General features: G+C 35.8%; 1 protein-coding gene across 7 annotated transcripts in view; it reads right to left on the minus strand.

Moving 5' to 3' along the window:
• Positions 1–5,937: 5,937 nt before the first annotated feature.
• Positions 5,938–25,079, minus strand: part of RBPJ (recombination signal binding protein for immunoglobulin kappa J region) — a 92,898-nt gene continuing 73,756 nt past the window's right edge. For 3 of the 7 annotated variants that reach the window (XM_039848767.1, XM_039848770.1, XM_039848769.1), the window contains 8 exons: positions 19,560–19,725; positions 15,247–15,421; positions 13,816–13,953; positions 13,548–13,660; positions 8,433–8,573; positions 7,243–7,398; positions 6,809–6,912; positions 6,242–6,652 (listed from right to left, as the gene is read on the minus strand). In XM_039848767.1, coding sequence (XP_039704701.1) covers positions 6,340–6,652; positions 6,809–6,912; positions 7,243–7,398; positions 8,433–8,573; positions 13,548–13,660; positions 13,816–13,953; positions 15,247–15,421; positions 19,560–19,725 — 1,306 coding nt within the window. In that variant the 3' untranslated portion in view covers positions 6,242–6,339. Of the gene's footprint in view, positions 6,653–6,808; positions 6,913–7,242; positions 7,399–8,432; positions 8,574–13,547; positions 13,661–13,815; positions 13,954–15,246; positions 15,422–19,559; positions 19,726–25,079 lie in introns of all 7 variants that reach the window. The other 4 variants (XM_039848771.1, XM_039848772.1, XM_039848773.1 and 1 more) reach the window with 2 other exon arrangements.

Below are 25,079 nucleotides of genomic sequence, written 5' to 3' on the forward strand. Positions count from 1 at the left end.
TAAAGCCTTCTCAAGTGTAACGAGAAATTTTTACCCTGGGCTTAAAAATTAGTGAGACTGATTCTAAAATCATCCAATGATGTTTACTTAAAAATAATCACTTTTATGGAGTGAAGACGCATTCTTTTTGTCAATTCTGTCTGGGGATGCATGAGGCTCTCACTACTCAAAGTGGGTTCTCTAGACCCACAGTATTAAAATAAGTTTCTAAATCCGTGGCCATCAGTGTCACCTGGGAAGCTTGTTAGAAATGCAAGACATCGAGACCCACACTTGCAGACCTACAGTTAGACTCAAATTTTAACACCCTCGCCTGGGAGGAGTGCTGTTTTAAGCAGGGACTGCCCAGGGCTGACTTGGACCTCTTTTCTACCTTTTTGCCTCCCTCCATGATCTCATCAGGCTTACGGCTTTTAACCAGATGCCAGCACTGTGCCTTTAAGAGACAGAGCGCTCTTTGTGCCATATGAGTACACAGCCAGGTGGCCATCTGCAATCCATCCAGAGTCCTCATCAGAACCTGACCGTGCTGGCACCCTGACTTTAGACTTCCAGCTTTCAGAACTGTGAGAAAATCAATTCCTGTTGTTTAAGCCTGTCTATTGTATTTTCTTATGGTAGCCCAAGCTGACCAAGACAAGCCTAGTTGAAATTCTCAGGAAATGGCCACACCGATGGAGCTGAGGGCCTCAAATGTTACTGGCCATTTAAAAACCCATTGTGTTTTAACTAATTCTAACGGAACTCTGGCACTACCCAGAAATAATAGGTGTGGATATTCATGCTTCTAAACAAATAGCTGCACATTCCACTCTCCTGTTGAAGTTCTTCCCGAAGATCACACCGTTTGCACACTCAGTATCTTACCAGCTGCTGGGAAATCCAGCAGACAACTTAGAGCCTCTCTCTCTAGGACCATAGGTGACTAAAATCACAATTATTGTCTTTAAAGTCATCATTGGTTCCCCTGCCCCAACTTTTCACTGTACATCCAAATACCTAAATGCCATTTTAAGAACTTAGCTGTGAAGGTTTAAGCAGCAGAAAACCAGAATCACTGGCTTTGTGTTGTGTTGGGGGCAAGTGCAGCTGTCAGAGAACTAGAGAAGCCCCTTGTGGAAATGACCTAGTCAACGCTCTACTCCTTTATTATGAAGAAGGTCGGGGGTGTTTGTAGATAGTTTGGGGTTTAAATAAGTACTAGTGACCCTACTTGTCTAGCACCTGTAGACATTATCAAACAAGTAAAGGTGCCAGCAATGACTGACCTACATGTTCAACTGCACTGGCCGAGGGGAGTGGGACATAAGGAGCTGAAGGGCTGGGACTACAACCATTATGCCAGTGAGAACTTTATACACATCTCATCTTCATATTTACCTTCAAATTTCTGCATAGAATACATTTAAAGTGCCACCTCTCCAAAGCCAAACATCCTGTAAGTTCCAAATTGTAAAATAACCTATTCGTGTTTCGTATAAATGTTTCTTGTAGTTAAAACCTGTCCCTTTTCTGTATTACAGCACATTTGCCTGCCTTTTCTATAAACCAGGATGTCATGATTTCTATACATGTGCATAACATTTTTAACTAAACTATGTGTTGAATACCTATGTGCCAAGCATACGAAGGACCCACCCCTAACACAAAGAACCAAGTGTGTAACTGTCCAGTCTTACAGATCCTGATGGCCTGTGGCACACAGGTCTATCTCTTGGCCTTAAACTTATTAAGTCAAGATGAATCACCTCATTTATACTTTGTGCATCAACTTAACCTGTTTCCATCAGTGTTTTCTAGCACTAAACTTTTTTAGGGTTTCTACTTAATGTTATCTTTCTAGATTGTTTTTGTAGAGGACGAGACTGCTTTCTGTGATCACTCACCACTAGACCCTTGTGTAGCCTATCCTCTCCATCTTTATCACCGACAATGATCTAGGGGTTTGAAGAGAGAGACACACACACACTCTCTCTCCCTCACTCACAGAGTTAATGGATCTTTCATAAGACTGCTCTCTCTCAGATTAGGACCCCCCCACCACCAAATAGCACAAACCATTATATGTTCTTTTGTATACCAGACCAAATGACCACCTTATATGGGAAAAGCAAGCTGTCACCTAGTAATATTCTCCATTTTCGTCAAGATTAGCTTGAAATGTTCCTGAATTGGGAAATTTTGCCCCTTAAGTGACAAAGCCCATTTTTCCATTCATAAGGCAGGTAAAAAAAAAAACCCCTCCCATTAAAGCACTACTTAGTTAAAACACATTGAAAAGAGAGATCACAGCTTCACTTTGATGTGAGGTAGACAGCAAGGTAATGCTATAAATACACAAACTGTAATATGAAACTGAATTTCATTTTTATGAAGTATTCTGAAATCAAAGATGATACACCTGTATCGGGCACATCCAACAGAAGACTTTGCAATGGTTTGCATTTCCTTTTTATTTATTCCTTGAAACTGCCCCTACTGCAGGTTTCTCACGGATGAAATATGGAACTGAGCAGATTCATTTTTTTCTACAAAATATGGTATAAACTTGCTCAATTTTCTATCTTATTGCTAACAAACCTTACAGGCGCACAGTCTGTAAAATAAACCCCTTAAGGACTGAATGTGTAGAGCATGCTGCAAGGTACAAGAAATAAGCTAAAAATGAGCATATTAACCTACATCTGGACCAACACATTACTGAATGTTGGCAAACATTTATCACAACACAGGGAAAAATTAACAAAAGGAGATACAGTTCAGTCCTGAAAGGGTTAAATAGAAACCCTAATATATTATCGTTTCTAACCATCCATCCCACATTACAGTGCTTGAAAACAAAGTCAAAAGTCTGGCACAGAAAATTACACACATTTGTTCAGTACTCATCAGAAACAGCTGCTTTTGAAATCAAAAGTAAGTAACTTGGTTAATAATTGAATAGCATTTTGTTTCAAAACGGAACTCCACCCCCACCCCAAGGATTATCTGGTTAAACAGGACTACTTAATTTAGTTCTCAAAAACTGCATTGGAAAATTTGTGAGGGCACAGATGGTACCAGTTTCCCTAGAAAAACAGAAAGAAAAAAAAAAAAAAAACCAAAAAACTAACCACTTATGATTGTAAATAAGTCTGTGCAGTAAGAGTGACAAACATTTCACTAATCAATATATATATATGAGGATGCCTTTAAGTTGCCACAGTTTAAGAAAAGTCAGCAGCAGGTTAAATATTATACTAGTGTTCAATTCTGAAGCCATTCAAAGTAAAAAGGGCATTTTACATTTAAAGCCTTTAGCTTGCCTTTCCAATCTATGTGACCAATTCAATGCATTCAATGCAACTAAAAATCATCACAGACTCAGCTTCTATGCATATTTTTAGAAATTGCATAGAATCTTTAGAGCATAAGATATATTTCTAAAACAGAACTTAAAAAAAGAAAAAACACCTTAAATGCACTATACTTGAACTGAAATAGTTATCATTCTAAGAGAGTTTAGGAGGGAAAATGACCAGCATCTCTAAAAACTCTCCCACTGGGGGAGGGCTGTCCTCTACTATAACCGGAGGACAAGGCTCCTATAAATTATAGGCTGAAGATGACTTATAGATTCATGAAAAAGATTTTTTTTTAAAGCAGCTGACAAAACTGATAAAACAATAAGTGACAACAGACAGCATTTCAGTCTTTAGTTTGTGGTACGCAGATGGCAAAAAATAGCTGGAGAAAATGCCTATATAAGTACATTCTTGGACTTTTAAGAAAAACAAACAGGAAAAGAGTTTATAGTCTAATATCTCAATTACTAAAAGAAATAAAGAGCCCAAATACGATATATTTAAACAGTAAAAAAGCAAAAGTTCATTTTAACAAAGCCATAAACTTGAAAAATTATTTTGTGCTGCAAAACTGGGTGAAGAATAGTTTGTTCCTCGAAAGCATCTCATCTGTTATCAATTAATTTAATATAATTTTGTAACTAAATACCAAGCCTCGGAAGTGGAGGAAACTTGTGGCCCATTAAAAATACAGCAGCACTGAAAACATTTCCACACTGAACAAAAAGCACTGTGTAAAGGCTGCTTGCACGACTCAACAGAGAGGAGAATAAATACTACTCAGAAATAAGCAAGTTTGTAAGAAAAAGCCAGTAAACAGTTGAAACAAAGAAAAGATAAGGCCACAATGAATTCTGCCCTAGATCACTGAAACAGGTTAAGTGTGAGGCAGGATTAGCTTACCAGAGAAGCTAGTGACTGGAGCAGATTTGGAGAGAGAAGGCTCTGTATAGTATAGTGCAGCCTGCGAGTAATTAAAAAGGCTTGCAGTAAGAGAAAACCACAATAACTTCAATTTAACCACAAACGTGTTAGTTTTACAAATGACTTTCCCCTTGGAAACTGAGGAAAAAGTGATTTAAAGATGTTAGGAAGTGTATTTACAATGGTATAGTCTGAGCAAAAAAATGAGTGATGAGATAGCAAAGCTGAAAAAAAAATGCTACCAAGGATGATGTTTAAAAGTCCACCAATGGAAACTTTCAAAATAGCACGGGACACAAGACAGACAATGTTCTGTATGGAAACACCGCAGGACGGGAAACTTTTGCATTCGTAAGGTACTTGTGGCTCCTGTTTTATGGGACAGTAAAAGCTTACCACGATCTAGAGGTAGTTTTTACTCTGAGAAGGACAACTGTTACTCCACTGTGTCCTGTAACATTACACATGTGGTTCTTGTACTAAATGCAGCTCAAGGAATCTGCTGTAATTTCTAAGAAACTGAACAAAGAAAGGCATAACCAAAGTGCAGGAATGGAGGCGACGTAAAACTCGTGAGCTTAGCATGCAAGACCCACACACAACCCTGAATGCAACCAAATCTAACTGAATGAAAACAAATGTTTTCTGAGTAGCAGACATTTATGGAGACACTCAATAATGGGGAAGAGAAGACAAAAAAAGGGGGACAGGGAAATGAAAAGATAAGTTAGTTACATTTGCATTTTTATAATCTCACAACTATCTGTTTCTAAAGTACTGTCTTCCAGCTATTTTAGTTGACCATCTAATAAGAGCATCTTGTTTTAAAGTTATAATGATGTCTTGGCCTAGGCTACCAAAAAAAAAAGTAAACAAAAACATGCTTTTGCTGAGATTTTCCTCATTATACAATAAGGGCACCATCTACCAATTGGTAGCAAATACTTCTATGATCTTATTGTCATATGCCAACAAGGCAGAAAACACCCTACTGAATGAAATCACTGGGAACATTACAAGTTAAAAATAAAAATGTTTAACTTACACATAATACAAGTTATGTACAAGATTAGGAGGGGGAAAAAAACCTGAACAAATCCTGGAACATGTAGATACACTTAAGCACGGGGAAAGGGAGCAAACACTTCAAACAACAATATGTTCTGTGCCATTAACTCATTAATGACTAAATGGCCACATTTAATTCCATGTAAATGTTAGAACTGATTGGATCGCCACTATAAAATACATAAAAAAAAAAAAAAAAGAAGAAGAAGAAGAAAAAAGAACTGCCAAGTGTCTGAGAACAGAGACTAAGTTAACATACATACTGCATGTATTGCAGGCAAGGCAGAGGCATTTTTTAAAGCTTTTGCACAGACTTCATATAATCTTAAAAAAAATATGCAGGCCTTTACAAGATTTGACTTGCTGAAATCAAAAAAATTTCAACTCATGAAAAGTCCTAAGACTTCAGCTTAAAAAAAAAAAAATAAAAACAGTTCCAGCCTTAGACCAAAAGAACCTGGAAGAGTATGGTATTTAGATTAAACAAGCATGGTCTGGCTTGGAGCCTGAAAGTATTTAAGAGCAGAAGCTCGAAGAGAGGCAGGGAGAAAACAACCTATTTGATAACAAAGGTGTACTATATACGGTGATACAAAAAAGGTCTGGTGAAAATGTACCTTTTACTAAAGCTTATACAAGTTTCTTGGTCCATAAAAACTATGTTAGATTTGTGTCTTCTAGTTTGATTAACTTTTATTCCAGCCACATCTCTATTTCTTGCCCATTTAAACAAAACCAAACAAAAACCAACCAACCGAAAATAACAGCTGAAAAAAATCAATTTCCAATAGTTTGTACATTTTGATGTTTGTTTGTTTGTTTGTTTTGTTTTACTGTGGCTTCTGTACTTCAAATCAGCACTTGCAGGTAATGGGGTTTTTGAATAATATCACCTGGTATGAAAAGTTTTCCCAAGAAACCACAAAAGATTGTTCACTTTTTCTTTTTTTGTCAACATTTTGCTGCATTCAAGTCAGTTTAAGTCCTAGCAGTGAGACGGTAGTTAGGACACCACTGTTGCTGTAGATGTGACATTGGTTGAATTTGTGCTGACATTTGTGTAGCTCCCCTCGCTGTTTGTGTTTGATTCATTGGGGGGCACTTGGCTTGAGTTGGCTCGAAGGATTGCTCCTGCTGCACTGCAGTGTGGCCGTGGCCCCGGTTCTGGTGTGTAGGTAAAGGTAAGGCTGGTGGAATAAATGATTCCATCATTTCGGACCAAAGTTACTGGAACCTGAACTGGCTGCCGGACCCATCTCCAACCTTCTCGGAATGCAGAAATGTCTGGGACAACACAGAGCATACTCTCTCCACATCTGAGGAGGAAATATATATCACTTAAAAGCGAGGCAAATTTTAGAAGTGAAACTTAGAAACTAGGTTGTTTAATATATTACAATTGGAATCAGGAAAGAATCTCATTTACCCACCCCCGCCACAAACTGTGGATAATGTAAAGTTTTGTCAAATACCTGTACATAGTTTCCGCTTCTACATCCCCAAACCACACTCGTAAATTTGGAGTGAAATTCTGTCCTGTAAGTTCAAGCATTGCTACGTCCCCACCGCCATTCAACTGCAATTCACAAAAAATCAAAACAATTTCATTACTCATTACAGCGCGCAGATTAGTTTTTCATTCAATTATCATTTGCAAAAAATGAATAATTAAAATGCTTCTTTTAAATGACATATATAAAGACAGAGTGAGCTAAAAACATCAAGAGAATATACAAGTTGGTTTTAAGTTTATTATTTCCATTTTTTTAAAACAAATGATGTAACTAAATCCCCAAATCACAGGATTTAGAGAAATATCAAAATTATTCTGAAATAAAATTTGCCAAGTCATAGCTAAGAGAAATTGCAAATAAATAAAAGGCAACTTGTGAGTAAGTGGTCTCACCTGAAGACTTTCTACGACAGGCACAGGTGTGACAGGGGCAAGGACAGGGCCCATCCCCTCGTAAAAGGTATACTCTGCCTTATCCGTACTAATGATTGTCCAGGAAGCTCCATCATTTATCATCTCTTTATTTGGTTCTTTTGGGCATGGAGTGGCCTTATGAAGAAAGAATGTTTAGAAACTGAGTTTTACATGCATTATAGTATAAGACAATTTTAACAAGTAACACTCACAGACTAGAGTTAACATGGCGAGAATTTAGTACAAATTTATAAACTTCCCAAGCATGGTCCTTTGCCAATTCTTAAATAAACATAAATAGAATATTAACAAGAAAACCTTACATGGAGTAGTTATTATAATATGAAATATTTCAGTGACATATTAACTTATAATACCTTTCAGAATAACCATTTAAGAGTGCACCAGCACCTGTATAATTTCTTAAATAAAAGATCAGTATCTGTGATGTGAATAGCTGCTTAAAACTCTTTAGGGATCCCTAAGAAAGAGAGAGAATAGGTGCCTCTACTGCTCAGAAAACAGCTAGAAACTTATGCATTTTCTAAAGGAGTGACCCAGACATGAACTAAAAATCCCCAACTGCTACCTTAAGACACGTAGACCAGTCCATCAGTGCTGGGCTGAAACGGCTGTGTGGCCGTCTCCCTGGAACAGATCTCCAGATGTTTACAAAGAAGTTTCACATCAAAGTATAACTCTCCTATTAAATCATTTGCCCATGTCGTAAATGTCCTGATGAAAGCCTTCTGAGTAAATGTAGTTAAAAATAGCTTTTGAAATATGTCATCATTGCTATCTTGGAAGACCTCAATATAAATGTGATGAGAATTCTGAATCCTCTCCCAAAATATGCATGCATCTACACACAATGTGTGCACAGAGCTCTCGTGGACTCTCTGAACACCCAACACCGATTTTTGAATAATCTGAAGGGCTTTCCCCCAAAACTAGATGCTAATTGTTTCTGAGAATGTTTTTGCATTGAGTTCTTCCCTGAGGTAGGATGCCTGCCATGTCTGAGGGCCGTGTGGGTTAAGGATCCTGGAACTTGAGATAAATATCCAAACACAGTTTCATGTATCTGGATACAATTAATACTGAACAAGAGGTTCATGTTTCTGTGTAGTCTACACATTTTAGATTTCACAAGTAATTTAAAAACATACCTGAAACTGAATTATTCTTTCTTGTGAAAGGCACAAGTACATTCTTTCTGTATCCTTAAGGTAAAATGCACATTTATGGAGTTGTGACACAGGATCATCTGCATCCAGTAATGCGGTCTGCTTATCAACTTTCCTAATTATCTATATTTCAACAATTAAAAAAAAAAGTCATCATATATGGAGAATTCTTGTTATATATAATGTCAAGAGTACACAAGAAGCTATATAATACATCTGTTATTTGTCATATACCTACATATACAAAAACATTTACAAACAATAAGACTAAGTTAAAAATACTTTTAGATTGCAAGCATGTTAGAATGTGGAAATAGTTAATTTGTTCCATGAACATCTGAAAGATAGGGCAAGTAAACACTTGTTTTCTAGATCAGTCCATTTCAAACTTTAATGTGCTTATAAATCATCTAGGGTTCTTGTTAAAAATACATCTGTTCTGACCCTACAGATCTTGTGTGTGGCCTCCCAATCTGTATTTTCAACAAATATCCAGCAGTTAATCCTGTTGGTCTATATGAGTAGCAAGTTCAGATGACTTTTCCAATAAAATACAATGGCAAATAATCCAACATCAAAGGAAAAACCATCTCTAAAGGCTAACGTGGGTGTAGCAGTCAGTGCAGTCCATTATCCAACATCCACTAGCTATCATTTTGCAGATTAGAAATGGGCTCAGAGAGGTCAGTTAAGTTCCTCGAAATCACCTAGTTGGTAGCTGAGGGACTGAGTCCAGAGCTGGCTGCCTGCCCAGCCTGAACTCTTTCCATCACATTACAAGCTTATAATCCAAATATTCCACAAAACATACATGGATATCTGAAAGATAATCCTACCAAACCTTAGATGTCACTTGTCACATAGAATGTAATCACTAAGTGTTTGATGATTATGAAGATCACTCCCAACAGCATACAAACATGTTATAACTATCTAAAATCAAAAGAAAACCCTTCCTTGTCTACTGTCTCTGTGCCTCCCCCTTACCACCCCATTTACCTTTCTCCCTTTATAGAAAACTCCTCTTCCTTACCATCCAATCTCCTCAACTCTCCAGCCTTTTGTCTCAAAGCATCCATATCATTGCTTGTCAAGGCCACCAAGACTTCCAGACAGATGAATCCCATGGGCATTTCTCTGTCCCCATCTTAGCAGCTTTCTCAGATGCATCTGACACAATCTCCTTTCAAGGAGACCCTCGCTCTAAACGGCCTTTACAGGCCCTAGAGCCAAGTCCTCAAACGTCTTCTGCTCTCTCCATACCCCATACTTTCCAGACTAGAGGCTGCCAACTCCCAAATTTAAATCTGCAGCCCTACCTACTCTCCTGCACTCAACTTGGATATTTAACTACTTAGTCAATAGTTCCACTTAAGATGTTCGCTTTCTCAATCTTAATCAAAAACAGAATTTATTTCCTCCTAAATGTGAACATTCCCCAACTCCCAGCTCAATCAATGGCACCATCGTTCACTCAATTCAAAAATCTTGCTGCCATCCTTGACTCCTTGCTTTCTCTTATACCCCATCATCCAATCTTTCGACAAATTCTGATGGGCCTACTTTCATATCAGTCAGTCACTTCTCATGCCCTTACTACTATAATGCCAGTCTAAGATAATATATATCATCAACTCTTGCCTGAATTGTGGCAAAAGCCCAACCACCTGTCTCTCTATTTCCACTGATACACCCTCATGTTCCCTTCTCCACAGAGCAACCAGAATTATCCTTCTAAATAAATATCAGACATTTCCTGTTTAAAACCCTCTAGTGGCCTCCTATCATACACAGGTAATATAAAGTCTTTACTCTAGATTAGCGGTCTCCAACCTTTTTGGCACCAGGGACCGGTGCTCCTATGAGAATCTAATGCCTGATGATCTGAGGTGGAGCTGAGGCGGTGATGCTAGTGCTGGGGAGTGGCTGCAAATACAGATGAAGCTTCACTCACTCACCCGTCGCTAACCTCCTGCTGTGCGGCCTGGTTCCTAACAGGCCATGGGACCGGTACCAATCCACGGCTCAGACGTCTGCTCTAGACACAGAGGAACTTTACAAGATAACTTCTCTGATTACTCCAAAACACTTTCCAAATTCTCTATCCATCCTTTTCTAACCTGCCTTTTTGATCATTTGTATTAACCTTTTAATATATTATATGGGTATTTCTTTAGCTGATTTTTGATTATCTCCCTATCAAAATGTAAGCTCCATGAGGACAGGAAGTCTGTCTTGCTCACCTGGCACACCGAAGGTTCATGACAATTTGCATAATCCATGTGTGCATGTAGGACTGTAATACTTTGCTCAGAGTTCTGTGAGGATTGATTAATATATATGTAAAAGTACTTAGAACAGTGCTGTTAATATTATGCACTACTGCTGACTTTTATCACTTGATTCACATCTCACTTATGTCCAAAGGTTTTTCTTCAGCTAAGCCACAGCTATAAAAAGTCTCAATCTTTAAGTTAACATTCTTCATATTTACACATTTTTAGCTCTGTAGTTTAATAGAATTTGTCATTCTACTTATACTGCCATGAATTTTTGAGTTTAAAGGGAGCCAGTACACTTTAGCAATTTTAGCTTCTAAGCTAGTCTATAAGACTAATTAAGCTTGAGCAAAATGTTTCAATTTAATGCTTAAATCTTAAAGCTGTATTTAAATTTAACAAGGATTTTAGAGAAATTATTAATTTTTGAATGGTGTAAGTCTAAAGCTTCCTGTAAGTGCACAAGCACTCACTCGTGCTTCTCCCATCACGTAAGAGGCAAGACTTGTCTACGGCACCACTGCCTGCGTACCCGCTGCTTCCCCACAGCAAGTAATAACAACCATATCAAGGACAGTGGCCACGCTGGGTTCAGTTTTATTCCCCACAATTAATTCTCTGCAGGAAGACACTGCTGAACGTCCTAGCTCTCACCACTAAAACCAAAAATGTCCACTACTATTTGGCATCAAAAACTTGCTTTGATCCTTTCTAACTACTAAGAGGAAAGAAATCTGAGAAACCAGGTAGTATGAATGTCATAACTTAAGCTATGTGTGTAGTAAATTCTACATTCATTAAATATGAAGGGTTACTCCAACCAGCTCTCTCTCCTCTATGCTGACTTTGTAAATTGTTGGTACAGTATTTACCATATTTCTGAGGTAAACTAGATACAGCCCTTAAGGACAATAAACATATCTTATCTGTATTCCTAGCACTGTGCCTGGTAAGTACCCAGTAAATGTTGACTGAGTTTATCTTACTGATTAGCTTATCTAACAGATTTTTAAATGTCCCCACACCTCTGGAGTGTCTGACAGCCTTGTGGATGTGGGGTAGATGACTGACTGGTATTTCTGGTTAGTGGCTAGACCTACATAGAATGCACCTTTTTTGACAGGATTTCTCACTAGAACATTTATCACATTGAAACTTGGTCTTAGAGAGATACTGTTTTCCAAGAAAAAATCTCCAATAAAGCTCACTTTCTAGAAAGCATTTAAAGCACCTTTTAGGTATTAAGGCAGTATTAGACTTCTCAAAAGCATATGAAAGCTACAAACGCCTCCTGTGAAAAATATGCCTTCACTGAAAACTGTAAATGGAGGTGCAGGGGCACGGGAAGTGGTGCAGACTGTCTAAAGCCTATCTATGACTTTGAGGAAACTAATTCCTCACTCACAGAACTTCCAGAAAGACGTATTTACCAGTATGTTAGAAAAGCACTGCAGCTTTTTGTAAGGCAGCCTTTTAAGGGCAACATTTTTATAATTAGAGCCACGCAGTTTTGAGTGCTGAAAATATTCAATTAAAGATGACTTTCAAACAATGCAGACCACTGGTCTTTACATGAAACTGTAAACGAAACACTATTTTTAACATCTGAGTCTAACTCCTACAAGTAGTTCATATATAAGCCATTACTGATCAGAGGCATAAGCCTCTGAATTGTGCTTCTGTGGTACAAGCATTTAATGCCAGAGTAGATAAGCGTTATCCTCAGAACAGAGTGACACATAATGAATAAGAGTAGAACTCAAATAAATGTTGATTTGGTTTGGTTTGTTTGTGTTTTTCCCTTTTTTATACTCTTTTTTCCCTACCTTTACCCTTTTTATTATAATGTCTCAGTTTCAAGGTTTTATAAATTAATATTACTACACATATTTTATATTAAGTTGAAATGAAAAAAAAAATCACCTTGTACAATCATGACATAGAAAAAAAAGAGAAAGAAATGATATTTACTTAGATAATAACAGATCAACCTAGTCCCTGCTGAAATAGTCCCAGAAAACATAAGCCAATGAATATTTCACCAAAGGAATAAATATAAAGCCATATTAAGGAACAGTAATACTAAACGTTCTCCCATTCACCCAACCCTCTCAATCTGACCTTGAATTAAACTTACTCATAAAGTCTCCTCCATCTTTAACATAACTAAATTGTATTAATTTTTAGAAAAAGAGGGGAATTATGGGGGAAGGAATAGAAGGGGCTTTTGCTTTCATTTTGCTAAGAAAAGTAGTTTTTAAAGTTTTGTGATCTTCCTAGTGAAAAAAAGAAGCCCAAAATGCATACTGCCTCTTCCAGAGTAAGAAATATCAATTTAATTTTTAATAAATCTATCTTCTTATGAGAAAGTAAAGTAGTAAAAATTATGCTTTTATTTCTAAAGAAATACAAATGTCAATGCATTTGAAAACTTGGTCCTATGTTGGGATGCAGCAGGTACTACAAAAAATGAATAGAGTGGATCTGCATTAAGAAATCATAATGTAATTTTATAGTGCCCTCTATTGAACATGTTCAGATATACAACCAAAAAAGGAAAAGAGCACCAAAACTTATTAGAAATAACACAACAGGAAGTTGTTAAGAATGCAATCATAAAGACTGGCTAATTGTCTTGAAGTATTTTTTTAAATAAGGCGGGGAACCACTGTCAATTATAAATAGCAGTGATCACTGATACCACTTTTTAAATTAAAAAGCATGAAACTGAGGTATATTTTTACATTTGAATGTTGTGGTTTTTCTGTTTTCTTAATTTTTACTACACATATTACTAAAGCAAAAGTAGGACCCATACCAGTCTCGGGAGTGCCATGCCAGTAACCGAACATACAAGTTTGACCGTTTGTCCATAATGGATATAGCCATCACGAACCGTGAATTCTTCTCCTTCTGATTCATCATCATCCACTGCAGTGGAGCAGAAAGAAAGATCAAATTATTGTCTTTTAGAATTCATTAATCTGCTAAGGAGAACAACAAAACAATAAATCCCTATGTCTTATTATCAAAAGGAATTTAACAATTTCACACTAAAAACATTAAATGCACATTTTTATACTCACAGAGATGAATGTAAAATGCTCCCCACTGCTGAGAACTGGCATGGAAATTACCTCCTTCGACATGTAAGTACCTGGTGCTAACTGTCTGGGATCGAAGTCGATTAAACAGAGCCACCTTTGTTCCAGAGGCAATGCATACTGCGGAGGAAAAAACAGCTCTTGTTTACATGAAAATATGAGACAGAGGAACATTTAATAGGAAAAATGACCCAGTTTCTTCAAAGAATAAATGATAAGGAAAAAAGGCTGGATGGATGGGGAGAGAAGAAACTATTACAGATTAAAATGTATAAATGTTGTTTGGATCCAGTTTTGAATAAGTCAAATGTTAAAATAACCACAAAAACACAACTATAAAATGATATTTCTGAGACAATGAGATAAATATGCACATGGATTGGCTTTTAGATGGCATCAAAGAGCTGTCAAAGTTGTTACATATAATGATGTTTAAAAAGAAAGTTATCTGTTAGAGAACTACTATTGAAAAATGGTGGTTGAAAGAAAGGATAGGATGTCTGAAATTTACATTAAAATATCTCGGCAGGTGGAAGAGGAAGAGGAGTTAGTGGTTGAGGTGATAATGAAACAGTTGGTAAAAACCTGGTGAGGCCCGGTGGATGGTCACCTTACGTTATTGTCTCCATTTTACAAGTTTGAAAGTTTTCATAATAAAAAATCAAAATTAAAAAAAAAAAAACGGGTGTAGGGGTTGCGATATTTAATTCAAATAAACAGCATCTGTCTTTGGTAATTTAAAAATGTGCTGATGAGGCAGCAGTTTCTGTCAGAGTAATCATTTTAAGAATTTTGTTTACATTCTCAGGACCACCTTCCAAAGCCCAAGTGATACAAGTGTTTCTCAGAGGTGCTTTTAACACTCTTGGTAGATCAATTCTTTGTGGAAAGGGAAGTACCTTCACCCAACCGAGACATTCAATGCTAATATCACTCCCTCCGTCACTTTAACTAACAGCAAGAAGTAAAAGAGCTTCCATTTTTCCAAATGCCTCTGGGGAGCAGTGAAGAACTCTGAAAACGACTTCCTTAGAGCAGAAGGTATTGTCCATTTTTTCTCTATTGCAATAGTACTGAATCTATCTTTACTACTTTTAACTAGTGTCAAGATGTTTCTCTTTAACACCTCCAATTTACAGAAAATACATTATACTACACCAAGGAAATGAACTTAGCAAAATCCGGCATGTGAAAATCTCTTATGTACAACCCCCTTCTCACCCCAAAGACAATAAAGCAGCAATAATAAATGATCTTGACATTTTCAGATAAAGTGAGGGACACAAAAATATTAGTAAAGAATGAATTGGCTATCAAAAAGTAATTTTTAATTAAAAAAAAACCAGTTCAATTTATCTTATTAATTTGCGGTAAAAGTTAGGGACAAAAAAAAGAAACCTGAAGTAAACATACAGTCAGCATTTTTCAACGACTGCTTCTTTTTGGAAGGTTTGGAGATGACTTTTATCCGCTTGCTGAGGAACACACCGATGTCATCACTGTTGCCATAGAACATCTTCACAGACAACATGAAGTGCTTTCTCTTGTCGGAATCAGATATGTACAACGTTTTGGCCGTGCAATAGTTCTGTGAAAGGAAAGTTTTAATAGCACCAAAACCTTGCTGGTTATGTACCTATAACTCAGTATGGCCGTGACTTGGTTTGATCAAACTTAAATGCAATAATTTCAATGAAGAGCTGATAAAACCTACTATAACAATTGCTGAAATTAATCTCTGAAGACAGTACGGTCTCTCTTATCAAGTCTATAAAATACTAACAATGTGATCCATTTTACCCTCTAAAAGACTTTTTAAAAACAATCTTTCCTTGTTTTATATAGTTCTACATCTATATCACAGAATTATCAATACTACAGTGTTAATTTAAACAAAAAGAATTTTACTGTAAAGAAAACATATAAATAATGCTATCGGAATTTAATCGAATTACAGATTAAATGATTAATCGAATTACAGATTAAATGTAGAAAATTTTAGGAGTGGTCCTTCCCAAAACAGTTCACATACTGCGGACACTAGAGTAACCACCTGTATGTCTGAGGAAAACAATGTCAGTGCCAACTGGACACGTATAAAACATCTTATGCTGGAAATGGTTTATATGATTATACTTTAAAGGACTCATTTGCCCAGTGAGATCATTCATACTGTATTACCAAAAGAACTGAATTTAAAGGTACTAGAAAAACTAAACACAGCAAGATATGATGTCAGTTTCCTGGAAAATAAATGCTGATACATATATGATAATTATAAAATATTTCCTATTCCCTTGATCTCTGTGAGTTAGGGAAGGGACTAAATTATTGATCTCTTTTTCTAGATTGGATAAATGATGCTTAAATACAGCTTAAGAATTTAAAATATCTGAATTATATTTTTTAAAAGATCAATACTTTAAAATTGGGCTAAATCAGTCTCTTTCACTTCTTCTGCTGTGTATTTCTTTTAAAAAGCAGGGCAAGTGCCACTCATTTAAGAAATAAGCTAATGTGTTCTAGGTTTTTAATCTTTAAGTTTTACTTACAGGCAATTTTAGTAGAACAAAAATAATGCCATAGTTTATTTCATTTCTCAAAAGCAAAGATATATAAGAAAATTTAGGTGCCATCTTAAATAATTTATACTCAATTTTAAGTTTTTATAAACCCAAAAGTGTGGTAAAAGCCATGAGACTTTGCTCTATAGAAGACAGAATTAAGATAAAACTAATCATAGTACATAGTAATAAGAAAAATAAAAACAACAGCACTTTGCATTCACACAGATCCTTTCACCCAAAGATCTCCAAGCGCTTCAGGGATGCTGTGGTGGGAGCCATGAGTAAATACTTTAAAAAGCACTGAAGGTCAAATTAAGCCTAAACTATGAAATTGTTCTGCAACGTAAGACAAAGCCTAGGAAAATGGGTTATCAATATTCTAAAGCAGACAGTCAGATGAACAAAAATGAAATATGTATCTAAATGAAGGCAATTACATTCTAATGGGAAGATTTTAAAATGTTAAGATCACTAATTTGAGTGTTAACATTAAGGGATATGATCAATATCAGAAAAAATAATGAAACAGCAAAAATAACAAGAAAGATTTGCAAAAAGCAAAGGAAAAAAGAGCAGAGAAGGTTGGATCTGCACACAATGGGCTTTATTTTGTTTGGAAAAAGTGAACACACATATATGTCCTTGGAAAAAAGGGAAATATATGCCTAATTACAAAAAAGATCATACCTGAGATAATTTTATTAGAACTGTCAAAAAAAGAAATACAAGGCCACTGACCACGAACTAATCAATTTTCATAAGAAAAAAGAAGTCGCTGACTCAAAAAGAAGTATTGTGGTTTTAATAAAGTAAATAAAAACTAAAGTTACACTGGGCTAAATTAGCTAACAAAATCCTAGAAAATGGCATATAAGTCTTTTTATAAATAATGAAAAACAACTCAAACATTTGCCTTGAAATGAAAAATACCAGATCTAATACTGCAAAAGTACTGTAGAAATATTTAAATAGTAAAATCTGAATTATAGAAACAAAATAAAGCTAGCAAGAGAGGTATAAGGGATGTAATTTTTTAAAATAAGAAAAGCACAAGTGTTCTAATTAGGTAAATAATTCACACGTTGTACAGCTTACCTAGCTCCAACTATGTAAGATGTAAAATTGAGAAAGTAAATATTTAACAAATTAATAACACCATTAATGAAATCTCAGATCTAAAATATGGTCAAATGTCATAACCTTTATAAAAATAAGGGCTACATATACTAGAGCTCTGCTGTAGTGAATATTAAAATAAAAATACGCAATAATGTAAAATAAATATTCCTTCTTTTTCAGTAATGATGAATTGTACCATTCAGTAACAGACTGTTAAAAGAAAATACGATTGCCTTAAATGAATAGAGGTTCTTTGAGACAGGAGCAAAGTGTTCTTTCTGAAACTAAGCATCCCCACGGCTTGGGCCACCTTTGCCTACCTGGCCCCAACCATAACCATCTTCTTATGCCTTTATGCCCCAAGCACATGATGATGTTGTTCTTACTGCCTGGAACGCCTTCTGTTGACTCTGAACAAATCTTATTTTACACAGACTTCTCTAATAGCATTTTTCATTTCAGCTAAATATTAACATATGATTCTGGCTTATAAGCACTGTACTATCTTATGAGTAGGTTTTTAATATAATATTAATGCTTGAGCTCTCTCTCAAGTATTCCTTTCCTCTTCTGTGAATTTCTAGGGCTTGGGGAAAGGATATAATGGTAAAGTTGAAGCTATACTCAGCTGTGACGCTGGGAAAGGCAAGTGGGGATGCTGTTTGGTATTACTCCCCTTAAAACTGTTGAGAGCTAGAATTGGTTAAAGAGAGCAATGAAGTTCAATTAACATAGTTAAATACATTGGTTGCTAGAATCCCTGGCTTCTAATTACATCTAATAATTATTCATAATACCAAATGTCGAGATGTAAGCTTGGAGATACATAACTCTGAGACTTTCTACATAAGAGGAAAATAGATGAGATATAGCTAAGGCCTACTGGATCAACTCACCACTTAAATATATCCTTTGGCCCAAAGGTCATAATTTAGAAATACTTTTTACTGCTTTTTTAAGATGAAACAACTTTTATTGTAATGTTTTATCACAAACCTAATTTGAAATGCATAGTTGACAAGCCTTACTGTTAAAAATTATAAAGATACAAATGACATAAAATATTCAAATTTGGAGAAGGTTGATATTAAGGCTTCTAAGTGCTCATTATCTGTAAAATGACTAAACTCAAATCTGAGAGTACAAATCCCCAGCTCACTACCCTCAGCGTTACCCTCCAACCCCCTTTTCCCAGTGCTAACTACTAACACAGCAAACACTAAAATAGTCAATAAAGACTTACTGAATAAGGAAATAGTTTTTAATGCACTGTTTCAAAAGGCATTCATGTGGTCATCAAGACCAGTACTAACCATTTTCCAAATTTTAACAACAAGGGAAAACAAAATAGTTAAATGCTAAGTCAATAAAGAACTATTTTTGAATACTATAAAGGTACGGATTGAAATGATTGTTTCTAAATTTGTAAGTTATAATTAACAAAACTAATTCATAAATTTCATTCCCTAGCAAATTAAAGAAAATCCCTAAAAGTTTGAGTCAAGCCAATTTTGCAGCTGTTCTTGTCTATAGTGTAGCTCTACTCCACAGGTTAGGTAAAACATGTGTGTATGATCTTTATAATCCAGGTAAATGCTTCTAAAATATTTCAAATCTGTATCACTTTGCTTCCAATATAAGATTAAGATTAAGAGAGTCGAGTAAAATATTACTGAATTACGTATTTTCATTGTTATTTGAGCATAATGCTCCTATCAGATTGATGAGCGATTGGCCTCCTAAACTTATTAATGCCAACAGAAAGCTTATTCACAGCCTGCTAAAACTGCCAGCAAGTTGAGGAAGCTTACTGTGTGCTACCATTAGGTGTCAACAGCTCAAGCTCTATGCATCATCATTAGACCACAGCTATTCAAGAAGTTTGTTTCTGGTTCTGATCTATATATTTTAAAAACTGCTACCAACAGCCATGGGTGGGGGTGGAGGTGTGGGTGTGCAGATCACACCAAAAACAAGGAAGAAAACTACATTCTGGTACCATGGTGCCCTTTATGGGGAACCAATACAACCTTATCTCACCTTTCCTTCCAAGTTCAGCTGCTGCATTTCTTGGTCACTATTTCCTATTCCAATAAATGCACATGGTTGAGACTCTTGTTCGGAACAACCATCACGCTCCATTTGTTCTTTTTTTTTCTTCCATCCACTGCCCATAAGATACACACAAGGAGGAGGGCAAAAAAACCTGAAGCAAAACAAAAACAAAAACATGCAATTAGATTCAAGAAAGCTCTTCCTTGTCTTGAATATAAGAATATAAAATCATATCGAATTGCACAAAGTTCCTAAAGGAACTGCTCCTAAGGAAACATTTTGAGTGAAGCCTTTTATAATGCAAACCAAGAAATCAAGACTTCCATAAAGACTACATTTGTTCAGGTTAAGGTTCATCTGTATTGGAGTTATGCTTTTGGTTAGACTAGATACTTTTTAGGAACTTCTCTTTAAATTTCCAATAACTCAGAGTTCTGAACTTTTAGAATTCAGCAAATCCGATATACTCTAACATGTTACAAAACATGATATACCACTACAGAATGTGCAATTACTGAATAAAGTCTACTCAAAATGATGTATTATTAATTGACATTATTGGTATAGATATTACTAACTTTATTTGGTAATTAATCTAGAAAATAGGATTAGAGCAATGCCCAAAATAGAAACTTTCAAAATAGTAATAAAACTAAACAGAATTAAAAGCAAAATGGATTAATGAATTACTATGCTTTATATATCTTACACCCTGAACACCTGATACATGTGGATAACTGAAAGAATAACTGTATCCTTTCAACTCATAGACTATGCAGATTTGTTTCGTTAATTTCCAAAAAAAAAAAAAAAACCTCCCCTCACAAATTCTTCCCACCTAGATAGAATGACATCCTTATAATCTCTTTAGCAATTAAAAAATATCTATTTCAAAGCCTAGTACAAGCCCCATATTTTACATATAGGTTAGACCATTAATCCAGTCCTTACGTAGGGTGTAATTTGTTTTGCTCAGTTACACACGCTGATTTGTACTTACTTTAAAACATTTACGCCAAGTCACATAAAGGGAACTGAAAGCTCAAATACCTACTCAAATGGTAGCCAAGTAAAATCATATAGTAGCCAGGTAAGCAATATAAATGGGTGAACCACATGTACAATACATACATGGGAATATCTTTTAATTATCCAAAGAAGTAAGTTCCCTCCCTTCCTTCAAAACACACAGCCCTCATGGTAAATACAACTTCTGTATAGTTATGAGTATGGGAAATTTTTTCTTAATTCTTTTAAGCCCACTGTAAGATAAACAAGAGCTTCAAGAGCTTAAATGCAATGATAATTGGCCACTGGTGTGTGACTCTGATGGTAAGCAAACAACAGGAGATGGCCAGCCCAAGGGTACACACCCACTCATTCCCACTGCTGAACTACGAGCATGTGGGCCGGGTGTTCATCACATCCTCCAACTGGTCAATAGATGCCTGAAGTCAAATTTTATACGTAGTTCCTAATTTTAAAATACGGTCACTAATTTATGCTTTTTAACACTTTGTAAACCAAAAATGTGCAGACTTAAAAAAAAAAAAAAGCACTGCATGTGTGCATAAATGTATATGTGCGCGCACAGACACCCTGGGCTGGAATGGGCGCTCAGGCCTTCCTAAATGTAGTAATACCTACTTTTTATTTGCTTCCCACTCAGCGCCTACTACAATATTGATTGAATTGAATCAAACTACATGATACCACCTGCTTTTTGTTCAACTTTTAAAGTCTACTTTAGAGGCAATTTACATATAATTTACAAGAAGTGGGCTGGGTTTATTTAATATTCATTAATTCACTAAATAATTTATTACATTCCTAGTCTGTACCAGGCGCTAGAAATATAGTTTAAAAAAGACAAAAATTCCTGTCCTGATGCAAGTTACACTCTAATAGGTTTAAAAAAAAGATAAATGAGTAAAATGATGCATATATCCTCTTAGCTGGTGATAAATTCTGAAGGGAAAAAAATAAAGGAAAGAAGGGAGTACTAAAATGTTGAAGAACCCTGGCCAGGGAAAGCTTCCTTAGAAAGGTGATCTTGAATCATAACCTAAAGCCATGGGTGTCTGGAAGGAAGAGCATTGCAGCAGAGGGAAGAGCAAGTGCAAAAGCTCTAAAGTAAGCAGGACTACCATGAAGAGGGGGAAAACAAACAGACCAGGGTGGCCAGTGGAGAGGAGGAGAGAACAGATGAAGCCAGAGATAACGGGAAAGTGAGCCAAGGAGGCCCTTGGGGGTCAAGCTGAGTGAGGAGGGAAGCCTCTGGGGTCTTCTCATATTTATCCAAACCATCGGAGCAGCTTTCATGCTTACACACTCTCACTGTGGCCACGGACACAGAGGTCACAGCCAAGGCAGTAGGCTCTGTTCCAGGTCACTCCAAGTTTGGAGGGATGCCTGAATTAGCTGGGCTAGTTCTGGAGCAGGCTCAATTCAGGTTACACCAAGGATCTTTCTGGCTGGCCTCTAATGCTGGGAGCTATCCAAGGTTTGCCATGGCACAGACTCAAATACCTAGCTGACATATTCTCAGGAGATTGAGATGACATCAATTTGGGGAGCTTGTTTCCTATTAGTATTTTACTGAACACTGATATTAAGACTCCTTAGTAAGTTAGTATACCAGCTATAAAATTCAAAGAGCTATGCTTTAGCATAATGTACCAAATAGAGCAGTCAAATCTCCACACACTGTCGTAAAAGGATACTTTTATTTCACATCTGAAAAATATAAGGACAGTGAAAACTGTAAAAGACAGGGTAGTGCTGATTCTCTCAAAAGTACTATGATAAAATGACATGAAAAGGCTGGCAAAAAATTCTTTATCACTAAACACTGACTATCAACTTTCTATACTGAAAGTGCTTTTCCAATCATGTAGTAAATAATAAAAATGAAGACTCTTCAACTGCTTCTGAGCTAGCCTTGTTTTTTTAATCAATTCTAACACTATTCTAAAGTCATGATGCGAGAAAGCAGCAAGTCCAATATAATCTAAACACCGAGATTATTTCCATAATGTGATGAAGTCATATTTTTAAAATCCCAATATTGCTATCCCCCGAAAAACATCTAAAGAATCAAATTTTTATTTCCATAGACTTCGGTAGTAATATAACAAAAAAGAAGATAAGCACACGTACAAAAAAAGAGGAAGAACACAGGCAAAATAAATTAAAGGGAGTGGAGATAAGAAAAAACCCACCTAATTAATAAAAGAAAAATTAAAATATACCTTTACAATGAGGTGTGAAATAGATTTTTTGGACAGTTGGTTGGTTAATATGTACCAAGCACTTAGTGAATGAAAAGTCTGCCCATCAAGTGGCCAGCTTACAGAGTTTAACAGCTGCTATAAAAGGATATCCTTTCAAACAATGTGCCTTTATTTTCTAATCTTTCCCAGTAGCTATAGCTAGGCAACTATAACAAACAATGCCTTTTTCTGCCACTTGGTGGCAATATGCACACATTTATGATTTTATTCGTTTCCTAGTTCAATCAGTCTTTATTTTCAGAGAATGATTCAACAACTTTTTCCTCAAATCCTGAGGTCAAATCTTGAAAATACCTTATAGATTCAAAGAAGCCTTTTTATTCAGTCCAATATATAAAACAAGATAGGTTAGATGAAACTCAAACACAACATTTACATTATCTATCTTTGCAGACTCATTACCCTTTAATGATTAGTCAATTCAAAAGCAAAAAAATAGGAACTGCTTGTACACACACCAGTTAACACACATTCTCAGTACTTCGGAACCATAGTTCAATTGTCCAAATGGTGTTACTGTTGTCTCAACAGTGTCACCCTCACTTTCACTACTGCTTAATTACTTCCCTTGAAAAAGTGTCAAATAGCATTTCCATTTCTTTAATGGAAATTTTCCTCTAGACAAAATCTTTTTAGATGTTTATTTTTCAACCTTGAAAGATCTTTAATGAAAAAGCAAAACTAATTAAGCATTAATATAAATGAGATGGCAGATGTGCCAAGCAAATATTTGTTATTAGGCATAAAAGTTAGTATAAAGAATTAGTTTATTGTTTCTACCTAGCAGTACATGTCCGCTTTAGAAACTTTAATAACTCAAACATGTAAAAATGTAGGCAAGTAGTTACTCTATTTTTCAATCATTTTTTCTTCATTCTTTGGGTTAGAAGCTTAGATTCTCCCAGCTTTCTTTTGACTGATGTTTTAGACTGGCCAGGCCATACCCAAATAATATAAAGATACTGAAAATACAGGCAACCACAATAAAAGATAACCCTTAAAACACCTATTTTAACTTGATAAGCTACTATAGCTTCTTACTCATGTATTTTTAACAGGGAGTAAGAAATAGGAACCTTATCTGTACTTAGATGTAATTTTTTGAGTAGCTCTTCCTTCTGTTATCTCCACTGGGCCTGTTATCTGCCAATACTAGTCGATGACATAATGACTTCTAAAATTCCCAGTAAAAATCCTTTTGCATATATCTGGCACCTAACTGGTCACCAGAAATAAAGAATAAATGAGTTAATGAATGAATCCAACTGTACTAAAGGCATCTTTAAAAATCCAGAGAAGAAAAGCAGCCCAAGTTGGCAGCAATACAATAAATACACATGTAATCGTATTTCCATTAGATCCATCCCAGTCACACTCACCTAGGGGATAATCCTAGGCAAAGTTTAAAAAGTTTGTGTTCTTTTGGCATCTTAACATCCTCATCCTCAAGCCCTGATTTAAATAACCAACACTCAGACATAAAAAATGGAAGGCTATGAAAATTTAGGACAATCAAAAGAATGTGAAATTTGGAATTATAGACCCAGGAGTTCTAATCCTGGATACAATGATTCCTAACTAAGGTGAATCTGGGCATGTGTAAAATCTCTGTCTCTAGTGTCCCCACTCACAGAATGGGGATTATAACATGCCTATTTTCAAGATTATTCTGAAGATTAAAATTTAAAAACGTGTGTAAAAGCATTTCCAGAACAATGCCTCACTCTTGACTGAGAAACTGTTCCTTATTCAAATTAACTGTGAGGTGCAAGGGTGGCCTAATTTGAGAGTGTCTCAAGTAATGACTCTCAACAATAACAACAACAAACAGATGATTTGCTATGCACACACAGTCAACTTCATTATTAAAAACACAAACACACACACGCGAGTATTTCCAGAATCATCTTTGGAAAAAAGAGGCCACCATCTCAATTTGGTTTCTATGTCCCAAACTGCAGATACCAACTTCTTCCAATATTTAACTACAAATCAGATGATTAATTTCTATTAGAGAAGTTAGATAAAATAATCGGAAATTTAGTAAACTTGAATGATGATAAAAAACAACACCTGGCAGTATGAGTCCTAACTGATGTTTTCACTCGTTCACCTTCTTTGAAGATAAAATTATCAATTAAATATCTTCACCTTCTTTTCGGCTGAGATTTAGAGAACTTTTAATTAATTATATACTTAACATTTCCCTTCT

Source organism: Pteropus medius, unplaced genomic scaffold, assembly GCF_902729225.1.
Source record: "Pteropus medius unplaced genomic scaffold, Ma_sr-lr_union100, whole genome shotgun sequence".
Taxonomy (NCBI): domain Eukaryota; kingdom Metazoa; phylum Chordata; class Mammalia; order Chiroptera; family Pteropodidae; genus Pteropus; species Pteropus medius.